This window comes from Molossus molossus, unplaced genomic scaffold (genome assembly GCF_014108415.1).
Source record: "Molossus molossus isolate mMolMol1 unplaced genomic scaffold, mMolMol1.p scaffold_m16_p_6, whole genome shotgun sequence".
Classification (NCBI taxonomy): domain Eukaryota; kingdom Metazoa; phylum Chordata; class Mammalia; order Chiroptera; family Molossidae; genus Molossus; species Molossus molossus.
This window is the reverse complement of record NW_023425399.1, coordinates 87,768,884-87,791,646: the sequence shown is the minus strand read 5'-3', so window position 1 is coordinate 87,791,646 and position 22,763 is coordinate 87,768,884. Positions and strand designations below refer to the sequence as shown.

The window sequence follows — 22,763 nt, the reverse complement described above, 5'->3', positions numbered from 1 at the left end:
GGATTTTTATGGTTTCGAGTCTTACATTTAAGTCTTTAATCCACTTTGAGTTTGTTCTTGTGTATGGTGTAAGAAGGTGGCCTAGTTTCATTTTTTTTTTTACATGGATCTGTCCAGTTTTCTCAACACCATTTATCAAACAGACTGTCTTTTTTTTTTATCCTCACCCGAGGATATTTTTCCATTTTTTTGTACAGATAGAGTGGGAGGGAGAGAGAGGAAGGGAGAGAGAGAGAGAAACATCGACGTGAAGGGACACATTGAGTGGTTGCCACCCGCACGACCAACCAGGGCCGGGGACAAACTGCAACCGAAGTACGTGCCCTTAGCGGGAACCGAACCCGGGTCTCTCCGGACCGCAGGCCGACGCTCTAACCGCTGAGCCAAACTGGTCAGGGCTCAAACAGACTGTCTTTACCCCATTGTGTGTTCTTGCCTCCTTTGTCAGATATTAATTGACTGTAAAGGCATGGGTTTATTTCTGAGCTCTCTATTCTGTTCCATTGATCTATATCTGTTTTTGTGCCAATACTCTGCTATTTTTATTCTATGGCCTTGTAGTATAATTTGATATCAGGTAGCATGATCCCTCCAACTTTGTTCCTCTTTCTCAAGATTGTTGTGGCTATTCATGGTCTCTTGTGGTTTCATTTAAATTGTTGAAATATTTGTTCCAGTTCTGTGAAAGATGCCATTAATATCTTGACAAGAATTGCACTGAATCAGTAGATGGCTTTGGGTAGTATGGACATTTTAATGTTAATTCGTCCTATCCATGAACATGGCATATGCTTCCACTTATTTGTATCTTCCTCAATTTCCTTTCTTCATTGTCTTATAATTTTTCAAGTACAGGTCTTTTACATACTTGGTTAACTTTATTCTTAAGTATTTAATTTTTGATACAATTGTAAAAAAGGATTGTTTTCTCAGTTTCCCTTCTTGACAGTTCATTATTAGTGTATAAAAATGCAACTGGATATTAATTTTGGAAGGTAACTATGCTCACCACTCTGGATATTTGTTTTGTATCCTGCTACTTTACTCAGTTCATTTATCAGTCCTAGTAGTTGTTTTTTGTTTGTTTGTTTGTTTTTTGCTAGACTCTTTACTGTTCTCTAAATACAGTATCATATCACCTGCAAATAATTACAGGTTTACGTCTTCCTTTCCAATCTGAATGCCTTTTATTTCTTCTTGTTGTCTGATTGCTGTAGCTAGGACTCCCAGTACTATATTGAATAAGAGTGGTGAAAGCAGACATCCCTGTCTTGTTCCCGATCTTAAAGGAAACACCTTTAGTTTTTGCCCATTGAGTATGATGTTGGCTGTGGGTTTGTCATATATGGCCTTTATTATGTTGAGGTATTCCTCTATTCCCACTTTGTTTAGAGTTTTTATCATAAATGGGTGCTGGACTTTATCAAATGCCTTTTCTGTACCTATTGATATGGTCATGTGATATATGTGATGTTCATCCTTCATTTTGTTTATATGGTTGGTGTCTCACATTTATTGATTTGCAGATATTGTACCATCCTTGCATCCCCAGAATAAATCCCACTTGATCATGGTGTATGATATTTTTAATGTATTGCTGGATCCGGTTTGCTAATATTTTGTTGATGATGTTAGCATCTATGTTCATCAGGAATATTGCCCTATAATTTTCTTCCTTTGTAGTGTCTTTATCTGGTTTTGGAATTAGGATAATACTGGTCTGGGAAATTGAGCTTGGGAGACTTCCCTCCTCTTGAATTTTTTGGGATAGTTTGAGGAGGATAGGTGTTAGTTCTTTGAATGATTGTTAACATTCACCTGTGAAGCCATCTGATCCAGGACTTTTTCTGGAGAATTCTCCTCTTCTTTCAATTGGGGCATGTTTCTTTGTCTCCCCATTGTGGCTGCCTCTTTGTGTTTGTTTCTATGTATTAGGTAGATCTTCTATGACTCCCAGTTTTCATGGGTTGAGTTTATATGTAGTAGCTGTGCTGTGGGACCTAGTGGCACAGTCTCCTTGTCACCTGAGCTGGGTGCTTCAGGAGTGTTCCTTGTGTTGGTTATGTGGGTCCTCCTATTGTAATTGAGTCTTTATTGCAATTGGCCCATTTATGCTTGAGGTCCACCCTCAGGCTGGCTGACTGTGAAAATAAAAGCCGACCACTGTGTATAAGTTGCTGTGCAGGTGCTGACCACAAAGAGTAGATTTTGCCTCCACAGGATCTGATGTCCGCCAATACTACCCTTTGGATATGCTGCTTGTGAAGCTAATTAGATCTGCTCTGATGTTGTCTGAAGCTGGCCACTGGGTGTGTTGGTTCTGAAGCCTCTTGGGAGGGACTCTGGTGCAGATCAATGTCAGATGCTGCCAATGACTGGCCCTAGGCAACCTGTTTGGACCTACAAAGCGAGCCACAGTTTGTAGCTACCTCTGCTGGGCCTGGGTGTGCATGGAAAGGACCAAGCTGGACACCAAGGCCAACTTCTACCAGCACAGGGCCCTGGGCCAGGTCAGCCAAAGGCCCAAAGCATCCCAAGACCCACCTCCGCCTGCCTCTGCCTGTCAGCTGCCTGTTAGGCTCAGTCACTGAAAGAGCCTCTGGTGGTACTCTAGTTGCTTGAGATAGGTTCTCTCTGAATCACCAGGTAGGGGTGTATGGTGTTCACCAGATTGAGGTTCAAACTCAGTGCCAGTGCTGAGTTCGAGGCCACTCGGCAAACATCCCCATGTATATCAAATCTAGCTGCCCCCAACTAGACGCCTGCATACCTTTGTTGGGGGGAGGGGGGGCCTTGGGAAGTCATCAGAGTGAGGCCAGCAGAGTTTATCAGGCCCAAATAGAACAAGATTTGGTTATGTGAAGGGAAGGCTCTGCACCACTCTGGCATGCAGGGAGAAATGGCCCCTGTCCTACAGCCACACAACTCAGTCTGTCCCAAATTCTGCCCAGACCTTGGCAGGGCAGAGCCACCAGGAGTTGGAAGGGTGTGGCCACGGGGACACTGGAGAGTGGGGCTAGTGGATCTCCTTTAGGGGGAGGTGCCAGTCAAGTTCACAGGAAAGTAGGGAGAATGGTCCCACCCCAAAGCCACACAACTAAGTCACTGACACGCCCTGAGTCTTCCCAGACCTCTATACCCCCAGCCCAGGCAGCTGACTCCTTAGCAGGGCGAGAGTTCCGTAGGATGAGGCAAAAGGGAGTATGGATGGTGGGGTGTTGCATTCCCTCAGGCTGAGTGCTCCACTCAAGAAAGATGGTATTTGGGTGTGGGAGAATGACTCAGCACAGGTATCTTGGTGGCTGTCCCTTCAGTTCTCTCCTCAGAGCCACAAACCCCAGTCTCTCCTCTCGCTACCCTAGTCTGATCCATCCTACCTCTGCTGGAGCCCAGGGTGAGTGGCTGTGAATGAGATTTTTTGCTCTGTCCCTTTAGGAGGACACCTGTGTCTCTAGCTGACTTCCGTCTCTCCCTGGTAGACAGAATCCTTGCTGATTTTCACAGCCAGATGTTATGTGGGCACCTCTTCCCATATCTGGTGCTCTGGGCTGGGAGCCTGGCAGGTGGTTGAGACCCCATGCATCTCAGGGGGAACCTTTGCAGTGGAGATATCCCTTTGGAATCGTAGCCACAGCTCATGGGAGCAGGGCCAGCCCTTTTCACGCCTCCACCCTTCCTACCAGCCTCCATGTGGCTTCTTCTGTAAATCCTTGATTATAAGACTTCCCTTCAGCTATTCTTCAGTTGGTTATTCAGGATGCTTGCTCTTCATTTTCATTGTAATTCCAGTTTAGTCCTGAGGGGTAGTTGAGTGTAATATCCACCTGCTCTGCCACCCTCCTGGATCTCCTTTATAACCAATTTACATTTTTATATGCATTACAACACCACTTCATTCCAAGATGCTCTACTGGGGCCCACCAAAGATGGAGGCAGAGCTGGCTGGCTGGGAATCGGCAAGATCCTGGTGTGGCCAGGCAAGCACGTCACAGGCTCCAACAGCTGCCAGGAAACTGAGTGCCTTTATATCAGTCCCACTAATTATAGTCTCAGCAACCTCTCAGTTCAGTGATAAAAACGCAGATGCATCCACTGAAGCTCCGTGTATAATACCCCTACCTTAACACTTTCTCTACCAAACTAATAGTTTATGTAACCAATGATTGCTGGCTTCATCATCAAAATTGATTGCGCCTTGAAAGATACCCTGAACATTAAAAGACTGATGTCCCATGCTTGTTTTTCAAAAATCCTAAGGAGACCATGACCCTCAGGGTTGGAAGAAAAATAGCAGTGGGAACACACACAAAATTTGCTGATGATTGGCCATCTCACCTGTAGTAAACACACTCCAGACACACGGTGACGCTCAGTGAAAGGACTGTGATCCCAAAGGGAACACTGAAACATGTAATCCAGTTTTTAAGCTCTTTTATAAAAGAAAGTTCAACATGTGCAGAAGTATAGAAAATAGCATAATGACATCAATAACTCATGATCTATCTTGTTCCATCTACACCCTCCCCCACCCACTTGCCCCTCATCCAGGATTATTTTGAAGCAAATTCCAGACATCATATAATTTCATCTGCAAATAGTTCAATGTGTATCTTTGCAAGACACAAACTTCTTTAAATATCACAATACTACTAGCACACTTTAATAATTTTATTATCAAATATTTTTATAAATTATACTTTTATTAATTTAATTTTAATAATTTTAATATCAAAGAGTCACTATTCAATCTTCCCCCCAAGATCTCAAATATTCATTTATAATATGTTTGTTGGAATCAGCATCCAATTAGAGTCACACCTTGCAATTGGTTGATCTGTCTCTTAAATCTCTTTTAATCTAAGCTTTCCTTCCATTTCTTTTTTCTTTGCAATTTATTTGTTTAAAAAAAAAAAACCTATAATTTCCTACAATCTGGATTTTACTGATTAGATTTCTGTGGTGAGGCTTAACATTCATTGTAACTTAATTTCCCCCATTCTTTCTTTGTTCAGAACAAGGCGCAGAAACACTTCCCAATAAAATAGCTTTAAAAAGAAAAACAAAATAAAACAAAAAGCAATCTGGTTGTCTCTGTAAAGGAGCAGATGCTGACAAACCCAAGACTCTGAAAACGTCCCACAAAACAAACCAGCTCCACCGATTAGGAAGCCAAATTTATTTATTTCCTATAGTTTACATTCAATATAGAAAGCCAGCTTTAAATCAGGGACATTCCTGAGCCGGCCACAGCCAACAGAGGCATCATCTGGAGATGAGGGGTGGAGATGGCCAAGGGTGGTCACTGTCCTCCCTCTGAGGACAGAAACGTTCCCAAGTGTTCCAAAGTTTCATCGATAGAGAGAAATAAACCCTGGAGGACAGAGGAGGCTGGGGGAGGGGTGTTCCTGAGTTGGCCTCAGCATGTTAATCAGTTTTAAATCTGCCACCATTAAGAACTAACATTTCAGAGTCTGGAGGGGGTGGGTGAAGGCAGTCCTGTTGTTTTCCAGAAGGACACAGGTTGGACTGGGAGGACAAAGGCACAGCCTCGTATAGCTTCAATGCTGAAAGACTTACCAGAGCACAACTATTTAAGTCACAGCCCTGTGACAGGCAGCCGCGTGTAAAAGCAATGCAGCCGTCCCCCCGCCCCCCTCCACACGCCTCCTCCTGCACAGAGAGCTTGTGCTCTGCTGGTTTTCTAATAATGGGACACAGTTGGCTACAGGCTTGGAAGTAAAAAAAAAAAAACTTGACCTTAAATCCAAGCTCCTTCACGTAAAAGCAGTGTGGCCTCAGAAAACCTGCTTTACCTCCCCATGTCTCAGTTTCCTCATCTGTTAACTGGGGATAGAACTGTTGTGAGAATTAATGAAGTTATGCCTGGAGGCCTACAGTACAGTGGCCAGCACAAACTCATTATATGTTAGTCCCCCCCCCAAGACCCCTAACAGTCCGTTCCAACCCGAATCCTTTCAGGGAGCCATGACAGCACCTGCTGGACGTCTGGCTGGGTTACTGATGCGGTCTGTGGCCGTGCATGAAGCAAAGCCAACTGACCCATAATGGGTTCAATCCCATGATCCTGATCTCAATAGCACAGTTCCAACCAACTGAGCTAATTATGGTAGAATCAGATTCATCTCGGCTTGCACAGAGATGCCCTTAGCAATTCATGCAACATTCTTAAACACTTTTGTCCTAAGATGCTATGTGACACACCACACTTGCCAACTTTACTAATTGTCTCATCTTTTAAAAATCTTAATGTAATGTAGCAAACAGATGTGGCACTTAAGAGGATTAAGGTGGAAATTCATTAGAGCAATAATACGAGTGGATCTGTGTTCTAAAACTAACACTGATCAATCAACTTAGTGCACACTCCATCTTAGCACTGCTCAGCTTGCAGAACACTGGAGAACTGGACAGCCAGTCTTCACCCTCAAGGAAGTTAACTGAGAACAGGGGAGATGGTGATAACCCCCACATACTGAAAGCCTGACCTAAATGATCTCTAATCCACACTGCTCAGACTGCAGTGTGCACAGGAATCACCAAGGCATCTTGGGAAAATGCATTCTGATTCAGAAGGGATGAGGCCTGAGAGCATTTCTATTAAGAGCCCAGGTGATGCCCAGCCCAGACTTGGATCACCAAGGCTCTAATCCGCACTCCAATCAGCTATTTTGCAGGTGGGATATCTGAGGCAGCAAGGCAAAGACAAAAGTAGTGAGAAAGAAAGAACACAGTATAGCCACAGCTAATCCAATCAGAGGATGGAACTCTGGAACATGGAGAGGCTGCTTGGAAGGGAGACATTCAAGACACAAAAATGGAGTCATTAAGAGCCCAGATCTGGTGTCAAATTCCAACTCTGAAATTTCCCACTCATGTGATCAGGTGACTTCTTCTGCACTAGGTCTCTTCTGCTGTGATATTAATAGTACTGGTACCTGACCTATAGGAACATCATGGGGAGCAGGTGAGATGATGGGTGTCTACTCCACTTTCTAATCCACAGCAGGCACCAAAACATTTCCTAAACTAAATTACTAAGTCATACTTGCTATTTTGACACACGAGCTGTCATTTTTCTTTGTAAAAATATTCTACAATTGAATTTTTGTCTGTCAAAAAGAAACATAGCCTGGCCTGTGTGGCTCACTGGTTGAGTGTCAACCCATGCACCAAGAGGTCACCGGTTCAATTTCTGGTCAGGGCACATGCCCAGGTTGTGGGCCCAGTCCCAGTGGGGGGCATGCAGGAGGTGGCCAATCGATGTTCTCAATCATCAATGTTTCTATCTCTCTCTCTCTCTCTCCCCCTCCCTTCCTCTCTCTCCAAAATTAATAAAGAAAAAATATTTTAAAAAAGAAACATAAATCCTTATAGCTTTAACCTTCAGCATCAGTCAATTCAAACATATTTAAGCTTGAAAGGCCTATGATTCTATTAATTGCACTAAATGGTTTTTTCTACATTAGAAATCCTATAATTACATTTTTTTCTTTTAAAACACTACACCAGAAATAAACATCTGTTTATACAGCATTTAAAAACAAAAGACCACACCTAGTCCAGTCAAAACATATAACCACCAAAATGGACATACAGCACCTGTTTTGACCTTTTTATCAAACTAATCATTTATTTAATCATGTTCCCTGAAACTACTATAAAAAGCTGAAGGTTTCTTTTTCCAATCTAGCAGTTTGAAAAAAGAAAAGATACAGCATAATAAGCACAATATATTATATTTGTCTGAGACAGTGGTTTAGTTAAATGAACAACTCACTTCTAATGGAATCAGCAGACATGAGTTAAATAAATATGTCATCAGGTTAAGAAAAGATGCATAGACTCAAGTTTTGGCTGGAAAAGACCTGAGAGGTTATCCAGTTCAAACGCTCCCAGCACAGGAGAATCCCTAGGGAACTTTACAAATTAGACCCTCTGGTGGGGCCTTCCAGGAGCTGGTTACACAGGTGTGTTCATTTAGTGAAAATTCATCCAGCAGCTCACTTATGTCCTGCACACTTTTCTGCATGTGCAATCTACTTCACACAGGGACTTGAATGTGCACGACGGCTGAGAACACTGAGTGTCTGCATGTTCCGCAGCCATGCTTCTCCCCTCTTTCCACCATCCAGAATGCCCCCGGGAACTCCCCCTCTTGCCAGGCGGGGCTCAGTGGGACCTGGAAGAAGCTTTCCCTGTGGCCAGGAAAGCCTTATCCATCGCAGGGGCTGGGGTGACAGCATGCCTGCTCATTCACCATTGGCTAATTTACAGTAGGCTCCATAACTGTTTACTCCCATCTCTGACTGTGAACTCTACCAGGCCAGGAATTCTGCCCTAAGGCTCTTACTACTCATGTTTGTAACATTCATCTACCCCAGGTCAGAAAGTACCTACCACAGGAAGGTGATTTGGTGAATTTCCCAAGTTAATGGAACAAAAACCCCAGGTGGTGTGGCTTCTGCCAGCTACCCAGCTGGTCCAGGGAGCAGAACTGCACCGGGGTCTGAAGTCACACAGGCCTGAATCTCAGCTCCCCACTCCTAGCAGAGAAACCAGTTTACTTAATACTCTCTGCCTCAGTTTCCTCATCTGTAAAATAGGGATATAAAAGTCTCCACTTCACAGAGGTGTGTGACATTAAATGACATCATGCATTGACATCCCTGGGAGAGCATGGACCTACATGCCAAGTGCTCAAAATGTGTTAGCTCTATCACAGATGGATCATCCAATTTTAAGACTCCCTGTTGGAAATTAACCAGCATTTTAAAAGATGAAAATGCACCTAGGCATATCAATGCCCTGAATTCTGCTTTACAGAACCCTGGCTAACAGAATCAGTCACTCACTCAGCTCTAGATGCAAAAAAAAAAAACAAATGCCAAATGTCTGAATACACTGCAGCAGTCTTTGGGCAAAAGGCTCTGAGACTAAAGCTGGCTGGCCCACAAGACAAGGAGTAAAGGGTCTCTGTGGGATATCTTCTGGTTTTGTTTATTCCACAAGGGGACACCTCAGAAAGTTCTGTGAGCCAGCGTAACAGCTGTGGTGTGGCTTCCAGGGGAGTAGGGAATGAGGAAGAGCAATGCTGGAGCATCAGGACTTCCTCCTACCACAGCAGGAACACTGAGTCAAGACTACTGGGCTATTCCATGGAATCATAACAAGGTATTTCAGCTTCCAGCTTGAAAGGTCAACCATGTATATAGGGTTTGAAATCCAAGGAAACCACTTCAAGGTCATAGGACCACAATTATGTCTTCTGCGGTTTCAACAAAAGATGACTGTAATCAGAGACCATAATGAATGGCATATCATAATGCTGTAGAAGCCCTTCAAAAACTTTTAGCTGAATCCACTGACTGAGAAGAATCAAATAATTTACAAAAGTGACTCTGATAAGCTGAATCCACAATACATCATTCTGTCCATCTCTGAATCCAACCTGCTTTTATGGCCAGAGAGGTTCTCAGGAATGATGACTGACTGTGTCCATCCTGCACCAACATGGAGAGAATGAGATAGAACTGCCCCATTCCTCACTCCTGAAAACTAATTAAGTAGTAGGGGGAAGCACTGATACACTACTAATAGAGGGAGAAAACACCACTGCCAAAGTTCAGGGTTTCCACACACAACCTCCCCCTCTACTTCCAAGGTAGGTGATCATCATACAGAACTTGAAAGAATTTTTTTTTTAATTAATTTTGTTCTTTTTTGTATCACAGGTGTATCTGTTCCAAATATTTATCAATGTTGATCCTGGAAGAATAAAGTATCTCCAAGTTTTTGATAAGGACCCTAAGCAAAACAAATGTACCAGGGAAGCAATTCTTCAAGCTGCAGTCAATCTGTATAAGTGGGAGGAAATGCTCTCCTGGCAAACAACTGTTTAGCTTTCAATGCTCAGCTTTTTGCAACACACACTTTGCAAGGCGCCTTTCCTCCTGCAAAGGGTTAAAAAGAAAACTCTGTCGGGTGGACTGAGAAGCCATTCTTCCCTGGGGACACTCATTTCGGGTTGTGAGGCTCGGGCTTTGTGCGTGTGCCGCCCCTGCGCGCCCCCGCCCCTCGTCCCACAACGACTGCTCCTCCAAGGTTCCCAAGGCCACCTGCTTCTCCTAAGAAAAAGGGGCTACCCGGATCGCTATTGCACTGCGCGGTCTGCGTCCTAGGGCGGGAGAAGGAGGAGGTGTCCCCGGGAAGCATGCTTTGTCGCGAGGGTCGTGCAACAGCCTGCAGTTGCCCCAGAGAGGCCTGAGAGGTTTTGTCCTGGGCGTCTCCTCTTAAGGACCTAAGACCTCCGGAACCCAGCTTCTTTCCGCGCCCAGCTAGGCACCCGCCTGGGTACCGAGGCCGGCTGCTGGTGTCCGAGTCCCACCCCGCCCACCCGGCGGAGCTAACGGCGCGGCGCCGGGGAACCTTCTTCATAACGCCTCGGGCCGGCGCGGCACCTGCTCAGCCCCGCCCGCCCCGGCTCGGGACCGGAGCTCGGAGCTGTCCTCCGCGCCCGCCCGGGAGATCCCGCGCCAGCCGCCGGGTGCCCAGGGCCACTCTGCTTAACGGGGATGGGGGAGGTCTGCGCTTCGGCGCTTGTCGCCTGGGACTGTGCCCCGCCCAGCCTGCCCGCGGCTCCCCAACCCCGGTTCTCCCCGTGGCAAGGGCTGCATCCAAAGGGCCCGCCGGGCCGTACCTTGTGCGGCGCCCTCAACAGCCGGTGGACCCCGGCCAGCTGGGTGCCGAGCGCGAGGTCCTCGCGGAACGTGAACAGCGGCGGCCGGCTGGGCTCGGGGAAGTTGGTGCTGTTGAAAGGATCCGTGTCGTCCAAGAACTGCACCCGGCAAGCCAGCGTGGCCATGATGCATCCCTGCCCCGGGGGGCGCGGGCCCCAGGATCAGAGGGGCCGCAGGCCGGGACGCCGGGGTCGCTGGGAGCCGGGGAGGCCGCGGCCGCTGCTGGCTGGCTCGCTGGCTCACAGGCTCCGGCGCTCCCGGCTGCAGCCCGGGCTCCGGCCGCGGGGGGGCGGGGCGGGGGCGGGGCCGGCTGGTCCCCTCAGTCCCCTCTTGCCCCTCCTGCTCCGGCTCCTCCCCTCCTCCGTCCCCCTAGCTACAGGCCGGGCTGCTGCGACCGACCCGACCCGCCGCCGGGAACGGGAAGGGGAGAACAGCTCGCGCGGCATCCGCAGCCCTGCGCCAAGCCTCCTGGCGGTGGTGGCGGGGCGGGGAACCCCCTCCGGCTGCAAACTCGGGCAGCGCGGGCACCACCTGGGCCGCCAGCTGCACGTGCGCCCGGTGGCACGGGGAGCCCCGGCCGAGCTGCACCGCTAACAGCTCCAGGAATCGAGATAGGGGGAGGGGGTACGTGGCTGCCCTCTGGCTTCTTACCGATCTGCGAGAGGGCTTAACCCTTTCCAGATCGAGGCAGGGAGGCGGGCTTCTGCTGCCCGGATTCGGAAAACCCCAGCTGGGTACCAGGAGGTGAGGGAGCCGGCCCCGGCAGCAAGCCGGGTAGTGGCAGCACCTGGAGCCCAGGCGAGGTTTTCCTTGGGGAGAAGGAAGATAAGAAGGAAGAGGGTGAGCCGGGGAACCCAGATAGCTCTTCTTAACAGACAAGTTTAGGGGGCGCCAGGAGAAAGGCCCAGGGGATGCGAGGCTCCACGCCGGGACCCCAGCGCCAGGCCTGGCACAGGGGTGGCCTGGTGGATGCTGGTTGACCTCTGCATCACCGCGGCCTCTTGTCCAGTGAGGTCTCCGAAAGCCCGGCCTGGACCGTGCGGGACCGCGGGGGCCACTTCCACGAGACCACCGAATCGCTGAGGGTCGGCGGAGAGCTAGGGACCCGCTATAACTTGGAGGGAAGGTTCGCAGCTTGCCCGCCTCGGCCAAGCGGAAACAGGGAGACTCCTCTCTGCTTCCCACCGCTCTCCTCGCTGCTCGCGGGCGACCCCCTTCGTTTTCTATAAGAATTCACGGTTCTCTTCATTCCGGGCTACGGTCAAGTTCTCTGTTCATCATACCTACTGTATGTCACAGGGATAATACCGAACACTCTTGAACATACTCCCCTTCACAAGGCGGCTCTATAAAGTGTCTCTCTCCCTTTCTTCTGATTTCAAGGGGGGAGCTGTCCTGTACTTAGCCCCCTCACCTGCCCCTTTAACCTTCTCTCTCCATGCACACTTATGTCTGGTCTTAAAATAACAATGATCCATGACACTTCTGCTGGTTCCAGCAGAACTTCTAGCTCTCCTTGCTTTTGCTACTTAACTCTTTGAATGAGTCCTCTAGACCAGCCTACACCAACTTCACCCTCAGCACATGGCCAGAATACAAACCCCACAAACTCTATTTCTTTGACCCAGGCCTCCTACCTCCCACTTTCATCTCCAACTCCCTCTTCACTGAGCAAGCCCTCCAGTCTTTCTGAACCCCATTTCTCATTGCTGCCCCCACATGAATTCCCCATCATCTCCAGGTCATCCTTGCTTGCCACAAGACTCCTTCAGACTCACTTGCTCCTGCCCCATCTGCCAAGTGCCTGTTAGCAGGGGGCCACTTGCAATGACCCTCCTCACCCCACCAGGCTCCTCAGAGCAGCTCAGTGTGGCCTCCCACTGCCCTCATGATGCCACAAACTTCTATCACTTTTCTCTACCTACAGATTATTCAATAAAGAAAATCATCTCTCCAGCAAGAAGTCCTCTCCTTCCAGCAACCCCCACCTTCATCTTCCATCTCCCCCATCTCAGGAGATTTCCAAAGCTGTTTTCCTCTTGCTCTCCTTCCTAGACCCTCCTTTCTCAATTGCTCTGGGATGAGACTCTGTAACTGATCCAGCCCTCTCTCTCCTCCTCCCTGGGCTCCTTCCCCTGAGAATCAGGGCTGGCATCCTGGCATGCCACCTGTGCAGTTACACAGGGCCTTGCACTTAGAAGAGCCCCACACTGGTCTCATGCTTTGTTGTTGCTTAATAATTTAACAAGAGCCCTGGACAGTTTGGCTCAGCGGTTAGAACACTGGCCCACGGACCAGAGAGTCCCAGGTTTGGTTCTCGCTAAGGTCACGTTCCTGGGTTGCAGTTTGTCCCCGGCCCAGGTTGGGGTTGTGTGGGTGGCAGCCACTCAATGTGTCTCTCTCACATTGATGTTTCTCTCTCTCTCTCCTTTCCACTCTATCTGAAGATAAATGCAAAAATGTCCTCAGGTGAGGATAAAAAATAATAATAATAATAATTTAACAAGAGGCCCCAGATTTTCATTGTGCCCTGAGTTCCACAAGTTATATAGCTAGTCCTGATGAGAATAAATACTCAAGTGTTTTCCATCTTAAAAGCTACATCTTGCCCTAGCCAGTTTGGCTCAGTGGTTAAAGTGTTGGCTCGCGGTCCAGAGAGACCCGGGTTCGGTTCTTGCTAAGGGCACCTGTCTTGGTTGCAGTTTGTCCCTGGCCTTGGCTGGGGTTGTGCGGGAGGCAGCCACTCAATGTGTCCCTTTCATGTCAATGTTTCTCTCTCTCTCTCTCTCTCTCTCTCTCTCCCTCCTACTCTATCTGAACAAAAATGGAAAAATGTCCTCGGGTGAGGATAAAAAAAAAAAAAAGCTACATCTTTATGAAGCCTCTCTCTTACTGGCTTGTCTCTTCTTCACTTCCTGACCAGTCTCTAAAAATAGAGTTGTATTTATTTTGCAGCATCCTCACCACCTCTTTGCTCCACACTCCATGGATATCTGGCGGACAACCCTTCCTGCTCTTCAGAGATCATCAGTGCCATCCAGGGAACCCCTTATCCCTGCTACTCACTTTCTTGGCAACATCTGTCACCATGGACCACTTCTTTCCCAAACTCATCCTTTCAGCTTCATAGTTTTACCCACTCTGGGTTCACCTTCTCCCTCTTTGACATCTTCCCAAGTCCCTCTGGGCTCTGTTCTCCTCTTGAGAATAGAGCATCACAGCTACAGTTACTTGTTCACTTATTCTCTGTGTTTCCACAGAGAAAGCTCCTCTAGGGCAGGAACCATGCTGTATTTAACCCTACGCCCTGCAGCACCTGGCAGAGTGCCTAGGAAAGGCACATAATATTGTCTGATGGATGAGTGAACCTCATTTATCCGTGAATCCTATATCTTATGTTTGGTGACTATGACCTGTCACTGAACCAGCCTCTGAAGTATCTCTCAACTCTTCCCTCCTGTCTAGCCCTCACTTCCTATGCCAGTCTTCTAACCAGTCTCCCTTCCCCAGTCTTGCATCCTGCATTTGGTTTTCCCCTGCCTTCTCCAGAGCCAGTGATCATTCCAAGATGTTCATTTGATGTGTAAAATCCTGACATGCCAGCCCACTTAGCATGACTCACAAGACCCTCTCCGGTCCGCCCCAATCTGCCACTCCAGGCTCATCTCTGGTCATTCCCTACTTCACATCCTATTTCAAACCACCCTAACTTACTACCCTTTCCTAAACAGGCTGAGGTTTTTCATGGTGAACTTCTCAAACTGGAATGCTCTTCCCTAATTGGCCAGCTGAACCCACTTACCCTTCAACACTCATTTCTAGGGTCAGCTCTCTTAAAGAGCCATCTCTAACTAAACCCCAAACAAGGATTGTCTCTCTTCTGTCTCAAATTATTTTCTTATTCACAGAGTACTCTTCATGTTGCACTATAAATACATACTTACCTATACCCCTACCCTGCTAAATGATAAGACTTTCAGGATTGGGATTTGCCTTACTCAGTTTTAGTCTTAAAACTTCACATGGTGGCCCTGACTGGTTTGGCTCAGTAGTTAGAGTGTCTGCCCATGGGCCAAAGAGTCTTGGGTTTGATTCCAGTCAAGGGCATGTACCTCCATTGCAGTTAGGTCCCCAGCTCTGGTCGGGTCTTGCAGGAAGCAACCAATCGATGTGTCTCTCTCACATCAATGTTTCTCTCTCTCTCTCTCTCTCTCCCTCCCTCCCTCCCTCCCTCCCTCTCTAGCTGAAGATGAATGGAAAAATATCCTTGTGTGAGGATTAAACAACAACACACAAAAAAAACTTCACATGGTAACTGGCATTTAAATTAAAAGTAATCTTTTAAATTTTTTAATCATGTAGGTTATTTTTCCCCCTTTTAATTCGTATTTTATTTTATTCTTTTATTTCAGGTGGTTGTGAATGATGGTTTTTGCACATAATTTTATTTTATTTTTAATTTTTACTATTTTATCTTTTTTTTAACTTATCTTTATTGTTGAATGTATTACAGATGTTCCTCCTTTTTCCCTTATTGACCCCTCCTCCCCACCCCCACCCTTCTCCTGCCTTTCCCCACTTTGATATCTGTGTCCATTGATTTCACATATATGCATATAAGTTCTTTGGTTTATTTCTTCCCATCCCCCTTCCCTTTGAGGTTTGTCAGTCTAACAACCAATTTGCACTTTTTAATCCCTTCGCCTTTTTCACCTGTTCTCCAACCCCCCTCCCATTTGGCAATCAACAAAATGTTCTCTGTATCTATGAGAATGTTTCTGTTCTGCTTGTTCATTTTGTTTGTAGATTGAATTGTCGATAGATATGTATTTATTGCCATTTTGTTTGTTCATATTTTTGATCTTTTCTTCAAGAAGACCCTTCAACATTTCATATAATGCTGGTTAGGTGGTGATAAACTCCTTTAGTTTTTTCCTGTTTGGGAAACTCTTGATATGTCCATCACTTCTAAATGATAGCTTTGCAAGGTAGAGTAATCTTGGTTGTAGGTCTTTGCTTTTCATCACTTTGAATATCTCTTGCCACTCCTTTCTGGCCTGCAAAGTTTCTTTTGAGAAAACAGCTAACAGTCTTACGGGAACTCCCTTGTAGGTAACTAACTGCTTTTCTCTTGCTGCTTTTAAGTTTCTCTGTCTTGAACCTTTTGCATTTTGATTATGATGTGTCTTGGTGTGGGCCTCTTGGGGTTCATTTTGTTTGAGACTCTCTGTGCTTCCTGGATTTGTATGTCTGTTTCCTTCACCAAGTTAGAGAAGTTTTCTGTCATTATTGTTTCAAATAGGTTTTTTATTTCTTGCTCTCTCTCTTCTCCTTCTGGCACCCCCATGATGCAAATGTTGGTATGCTTGAAGTTGTCCCAGAGGCTCCTTACACTATCCTCATTTTTTTTAAATTATTTTTTCTTTTTGCTGTTCTGATTGGTTTTTTGTTTGTTTGTTTGTTTTCTTTTGTTTTGTTTGCTTCCTTATATTCCAAATCAATTGTTTGCTTCTTGGCTTTACCTAGTCTACTATTGATTCCCTGTAAATTATTCTTTATTTCAGTTAGTGCCCCCTTCTTTTCTGACTAGTCTTTTTCTATGCTCTTGAGGCCCTCACTAAGTTCACTGAAGTTCTCACTAAGTTCATTGAGCATCCTTATAAGCAGTGTTTTGAACTCTGTATCTGTTAGATTGCTTATCTCCATTCCATTTAGTTATTTTCCTGGAGTTTTGTTCTGTTCTTTCATTTGGGACATATTTCTTTGTCTTCTCATTTTGGCTGCCTCCCTGTGTTTGTTTCTATGTATTAGGTAGAGTTGCTATGTCTCCTAGGCTTCCTAGAGTGGCCTATTGTAGTAGGTGTCCTACAGGGTCCAGTGGTACAGCCACCCTGGTCTCCCAGCTGGGCCATCAAGGTGCACCCCTCATGTGGACTTTACACCCTTCTGTTGTAGTCTTCATTGCAGTCTTGATGTGGCTTCTTTAATTTTGTAGTTGTAGGACTTCCATTCGGCTTGATTTCAGGTAGCTTTGAATGATGGTTGTTTTGTAGTTTAGTTGTCATTTTGATGTGGTTGTGGGAGGACACCATACCACATTTACATACTCCACCATCTTGACTGGAAGTTTGTAGGTTATTTTTTATTCTTTTATGGATTTTTTTCCCTGATCACTCCCTTGAAACTGCTCTTAGCAATAATTTTCCCTCTAATAGTCGATGTTTATTTTCCTCAACCAATTTTTTGAAATCACTTTTTTAGTAATGTGATACTTTCTCTTAGTTTAAAAGATCAAGAGAAATGAAAAGTTATAACAAAAACATCAGCTCCCTGTTTTACAACCCCACCCCCATTCCACTGCACTTATTAGAGGTACTCATTTCGAAATAATGCAATTTCACTGCTATACTTTGATCTATGAGTTTTAGACAATATTTTGACTTTCTATCATGCTACATGTGGATTTTAGCTTCATTACAGACCACTTCCCTTTCTCAATCTTTCCAATACAGTTTTACCCAAATTTTAGTTAAATTCTTGCTCAGTGATTTTTTAAAAAATGACTATGTTAATATTGTTCACTTCTGGGCCAAGTACTGCACACAATTGTATGACCTTTCTTGTACAACTTTTTGCTTTTCCTCAAGTTAATATTTGCCTCAATTTTTTTTAGTTCTTTTTTTTTCTTGAATAGCTGGTTATATCTCTCACATCCTGCCACATCCCTGAAAATGCCTCTTTCAATACGTCAAATAATTTCTCAATGCTCTACTTTCCCCTAAGACAGTGGTTCTCAACCTTCCTAATGCTGTGACCCTTTAATACAGTTGTTCATGTTGTATGTGGGCGTATCTGCATGTGGGCAGACCCGCCTGGAGACGGATAGAGGAGCGGTGTCTCAGTTCCTAAGACCATTGGAAGTATGTGTTTTCCGATGATCTTAGGCGACCCCTGTGAAAGAGTCATTTGATCCCCAAAGGGGTCATGACCCACAGGTTGAGAACTGCTGCCCTAAGACGTCTTTCTCAGACCTTCCTCTGGGAGTCCTCGTCTTCCCGCTCCAGTTTGGAATGTGGCTCTCTCAACTGCATTCTCCTGGAGATTTCCTTGGCTTCCCTAATGTGAGAGGCCCTGGTTCCTACATCACTTGACTTATTCTTTTTTAGTTTATACTCTCAATTTTTATAAAAACACACCCTAGTCGCTTTATGAGAAAAGATAAGTTTTTGAGAACTTTTGTGTCTGAAAGTATCTTTATTGTCTATCCTCACACTTGCTTTGGTGTGGTAGTTTTATTGGTAAAGATGACCATGGTAGCCCAGCCAGTGCAGCTCAGTGGACTGAGCGTCATCCCGTGCACCGAGAGGTCACTGGTTCAATTCCCAGTCAGAACACAAGACTGGGTTACGGGCTTGATCCCCAATGGAGGGCGTGCAGGAGGCAGCCGACTGATGTAACTCTTTCACATTGATGTTTCTAGCTCTCTCTCCCCCTCCCCCTTCCTCTTCCTCTCTATCTAAAAAAAAATCAATAAAAATATATATATTTTTTAAAAGATGACCACACTAATCTTCCTACCCTTTTGTTTCCACCATTTTGTAACATGACTTTGCCACTTCTCTCATCAAATGTGGAGCATATTGCCCCACTCCGTGATAGCTTTGTGACTTGCTTTGACAAATAGAGTGTGTTAGAAGTGGCACGTGTGACTTCTGAAACTAGGCCTCAAGAAGCCTTGCAGCATCTGCTCTCACCCTCTCGGAATGTTGGCCTGAGACTGCCATGTGAAGAAGCCAGGTCCAGCCTGGGGAAAGCGGTAAGAAAATTGTTACTGAAGGCTGGCGATATGGTTACCTGCATTACGTAGCAATGAAACAATTGGCAAAACAATTGCCTACAATAATTTGGGAGATAGAAAATGTATGTGATGAATTTGTGGACTTAACAAAGGAGATCTCTAGAGAGTATGTAGAAAATATCTGTTAGGTGTTTCCAGAAGCATAATATTAAGGTATTCTGTTTACAAGCAGAATTTAGATAAACATAGAGGGTTTCAGGCTTGCTGGGTTGTAAAATAAAACAATCTCTCATGACCTTGGTAAAGATCATTTTTACCATTGCTCAGACTGTCCAGCTAGCAATGACCTTGGTAAAGATCAATTTTTAAATGTGGCTGTTAAGGTCTCAGTGAGTGCCTAGTAGATCCTCTTATTTGGGCAAAAATGGCTTCTTAGAATTGTAAGGGTGTTGTTCCATAGCAACTTGACAGGCCCAGATGAAAAGGAATTACAGATACAGTATTTGGAACATGGATAAATCCCAATGCAATTTATAGAAGATGCATGTGTGTTTAATTTGGTTGTACTGATGGAATAACGGCAAGTTTGGAGTAAAAGGAACTAAGATTATTCAAAATAAAAAGAGAACTCTGGACTCCAGCTTGCAATGGGTAAGAAGTTGGCTAAGAAAGCTATTCAGCTGCAAAATGTAGTAGCTTAAAACAACAACTATTTTATCTGCTTTCAATCTGTAGGTCAGCAGTTTAGACTGGGCTCAGCTGGGGTCGCTCATGCAGTTGCAGGCATCTGAAAACTTGACTGCGGCTAGTTGGACTAAAATAGCCTCTGTCCAGGTGTAGTTAGGGGGCTTGGCTGGCTGGTCTAGGGAGCTTCAGTTGGAATGGCTCATATCTCCTGCTTGTGGCTTTTCATCCAGTGAGGTAGACCTGGCTTCTTCCCACCGGCCGTCTTAGGGTAGCATTCTAAGAGTCAAGAGCAAAAACTTCAGGGTCCTTTGAGCCTTGAGCTCCAAGTTTATGCTGTGTCACCTTTGCCACTTTCATTTTAGTCAAAGTACATCAAGGCTAGCATTCAAAGAGCGGGGAAATAAATTCCAATTCTTGATGGAAGGAGAAGCAAAGTCACATTGCAAAGAGGCATGGTTACCCAGATATGAATAACTGTTGCTGTCATCTCTGCATCAATGTAATACACATGACATGTAATTCTAGGTTGAAAACTAATTTCACTCACAATTTTGAGGTGTTGTTTCATTGTTGGCACTAAGAAGTCTGTGGTATGGTGATTCTTTACTTTGTGTGTGTAACCTTTCCCTCTCTCTGGAAGATTTGGAACCTACTGGTTATTTGCAATATACTTAAATTTTCTGGTGAGGTAGGTGAGTTCCTGATGTGAGTTCTTTTTCATTCATCATGTTGACATTTCATTGGTATTTTTGACCTAGAGATCCTGTTCTTTGATTTGTGGGCATGTTCTACTACCATGTCTTGGATCATTTCCTCTCCAGTTTTCTCTGCTTGCTCTTTCTAGAACTCCTATTATTTGGATGTTGGACCGCTAAACAGATCCTCTAATTTTCTTAACTTTTCCACTTTGTTAATCTGATTGTTTTGTTAGACTTTCCGAGCAATTTCTTCAACTATATGTTCCTTTTCTTTTAATAAATTTTTCATTTCAGCATTCATGCTTTTCATTTTCTTTTCCTTTTTATTTTTTAATTAATTATTTTTGTTACAGATGTTTCTTTTTCCCCCACTGACACCCCCCTCCTTCTCCCTCCCCACCCTGTCCCCAGCTTTGTTGTCCATATCCATTGTTCATGCATACATACATATAAGTTCTGTGGTTTATCTCCTCCCCCCACCCCCTCTTCTGGGGATTGTCAGTCTGTACCCCACTTCCACGTCTCTGGGACTACCCCATTCCTCAGACTGTTATGTTCATTATATTCCACAAATAAGTGAGATCATATGATACTTATCTTTCTCTGTTTGGCTTGTTTCACTTAGAATAATATTTTCCAGGTCCCTCCATGTCGTCTCAAAGGATAAGAGATCTTTCTTTCTTACAGCTGCATAGTACTCCATTGTGTATATGTACCACAGCTTTTTCATCCATCTGTCTACTGATGAACATTTGGGCTGTTTCCAGATCTTAGCTATTGTAAATAGTGCTGCTACAAACATCGGGGCACATATATTTTTTCTGATTGGTGTTTCAGGCTTCTTAGGGTATATTCCTAGAAGTGGGATCAATGGCAGTTAATTTTTTTATTTTTTGAGGTAACACCATATTGCTTTCCATAGTGGCTGCACCAGTCTGCATTCCTACCAGCAGTGTACTAGAGTCCCCATGTTTTTCATTTTCAATAACTTTTTCTTGTCCTCTGATTTTTTTTTAAATATCTTATTCTTTTTTCCAAGATATTCCTGGTTTTATTATTTATATTTTCTTTGAAGTTTTCAGTTCATTGCACTGTTTCTGTGTTCTTTGAGGGGGTAATTTTCCCTCCGTTTTTCAGTTTTGTTATTTTATAGTAGAGGTTGTCCTAAATTTTTTGTGGTCCTTGGCTGTTCATTTAGATTAAAAACTGACTGGAAGCTCTAGGTGGGTTTCACTAGATGAAGCCAGTGGGGAAATGGCTTTGTCCTTGAGCATCTGTAGGTCTTCTCTTAGGGGTAGTTCACTGCACCCAGAAAAGTTCTTACCAGTATTGCCCCCGGCCAGAGCAAGAGGGTCCATGGCCTTATGCTCCTTGTTTTCAGGGCCTCATTCTGTCCATCCCTTCGAAAGGGAAAGGCGTCCATAGGACCAAGAGTCCATGCCCACCTGGGACCCAAGTCGCTCTCTCTTTAGTTCTCCAGGCAGCCGGGACCACAGAATCCCCTCCCAAATGACCCATATTCCCAAGGCCTATGTGATGATTCTCCTAAGAGTGAAGCCTGCTGCAGCCCTCAGCTGAGAAGAGGCTAAGGAGAGGCTGTTCGCTGGGGAGCAGGGATGGAGTGGAAACAAGTAGTTTCCAGCCACAGGTGGAAGGTAGAAGACCAGAACAGGTCTCTGTGTGGCTGTTATCTTAGAAAGTGAACAAAATGCGGTTTATTCTGAAAACTGCAAAAAGCCAAAACAGGCGAGAAAACCAGGCAAAAATGAAAAGCTTAGATTCAGGGCCTCTCACTTGTACAGACCTCTCCCAAAGCCCTTTCTCTTCTCATGTAATTAAAAATTCATCTTTGTACCTAATTTTATTTTTGTATTATTTTCCTTAAAGATGATTTTAAAATCGCATTAGCTTCACATCCAGAAATCCTGGATCTGCAGCTGAGAGACCAGGTACTATATATTAAAACTGAGAGAGAGAGAGAGAGAGAGAAACCTGGCAAAACAGCTGATTAAAAGCAGCATACTTTTAAAAAATATATGTTTTTATTGATTTTTTTTAGAGAGAGGAAGGGGGAGATAGAAATGTCAATTTGAAAAACACTGATCAGCTGCCTCTTGCACGCCCCCTACTGGGGATAGAGCCTGACACCCAGTCATGTGCCTTGACCAGGAATCGAACCAGGACGTCTCAGTCCATGGGCCAGTGCTCGAGCCACACTGGCCAGGCAGCAGCATACCTTTTTAAAAATCCTAAGAAAAATAGGGGACCTCACAAGAATGGTTGATGTGGTATAGGTTGAAAATTAATCTGACCAAGAAATAATTCAGGAACTAACTTTTAAAGGGCTCCAACATCAATAATAAAAATTTCTCAGAGCTGGTCTATTAAGGAAGCCAGGCCGAGAGAGGTGCTCTGATGTTGGCCATCCTCTCAGATTTGCTGACCCAATCTGAGCTAGTTTCCAGCCTCTGGAAGTAACAAAGCCTGCACTTGCCTAATGCTGCCACCAGGTGGTAGGCGTGGCTTACTCAAACATGATTTTACCACAGCTAAAACACAGAATGTCCCATTTAATTCTCAAACAATTATGAGGTGAGTACTGTTCAGTAACTTGCTCATATAAGATGATAATTTTAACTTGGGGATTGGCAAGATGAGATACATAAAAGTTAATTTTGTCAGCACAAGACGGGAATTGGGAAAAGGCCCATAAAAAAGTGTCTGTCAGCCCTGGCTGGTTTGGCTCAGCAGTTAGAGCATCAGCCTGTGGACCAGAGAGGCCCGGGTTTGGTTCCCACTAAAGGCACGTACCTTGGTTGCAGT

At 45.1% G+C, this 22,763-nt stretch overlaps 1 protein-coding gene across 9 annotated transcripts in view; it reads right to left on the bottom strand.

The window, feature by feature from the left end:
• FHOD3 (formin homology 2 domain containing 3) overlaps positions 1-10,947 on the bottom strand; it is a 466,045-nt gene extending 455,098 nt beyond the window's left edge. For all 9 annotated transcript variants that reach the window (XM_036245756.1, XM_036245757.1, XM_036245762.1 and 6 more), the window contains exon 1: positions 10,718-10,947. In XM_036245756.1, coding sequence (XP_036101649.1) covers positions 10,718-10,882 — 165 coding nt within the window. In that variant the 5' untranslated portion in view covers positions 10,883-10,947. The remainder of the gene's footprint in view (positions 1-10,717) is intronic.
• Between the last annotated feature and the right edge of the window lie 11,816 nt (positions 10,948-22,763).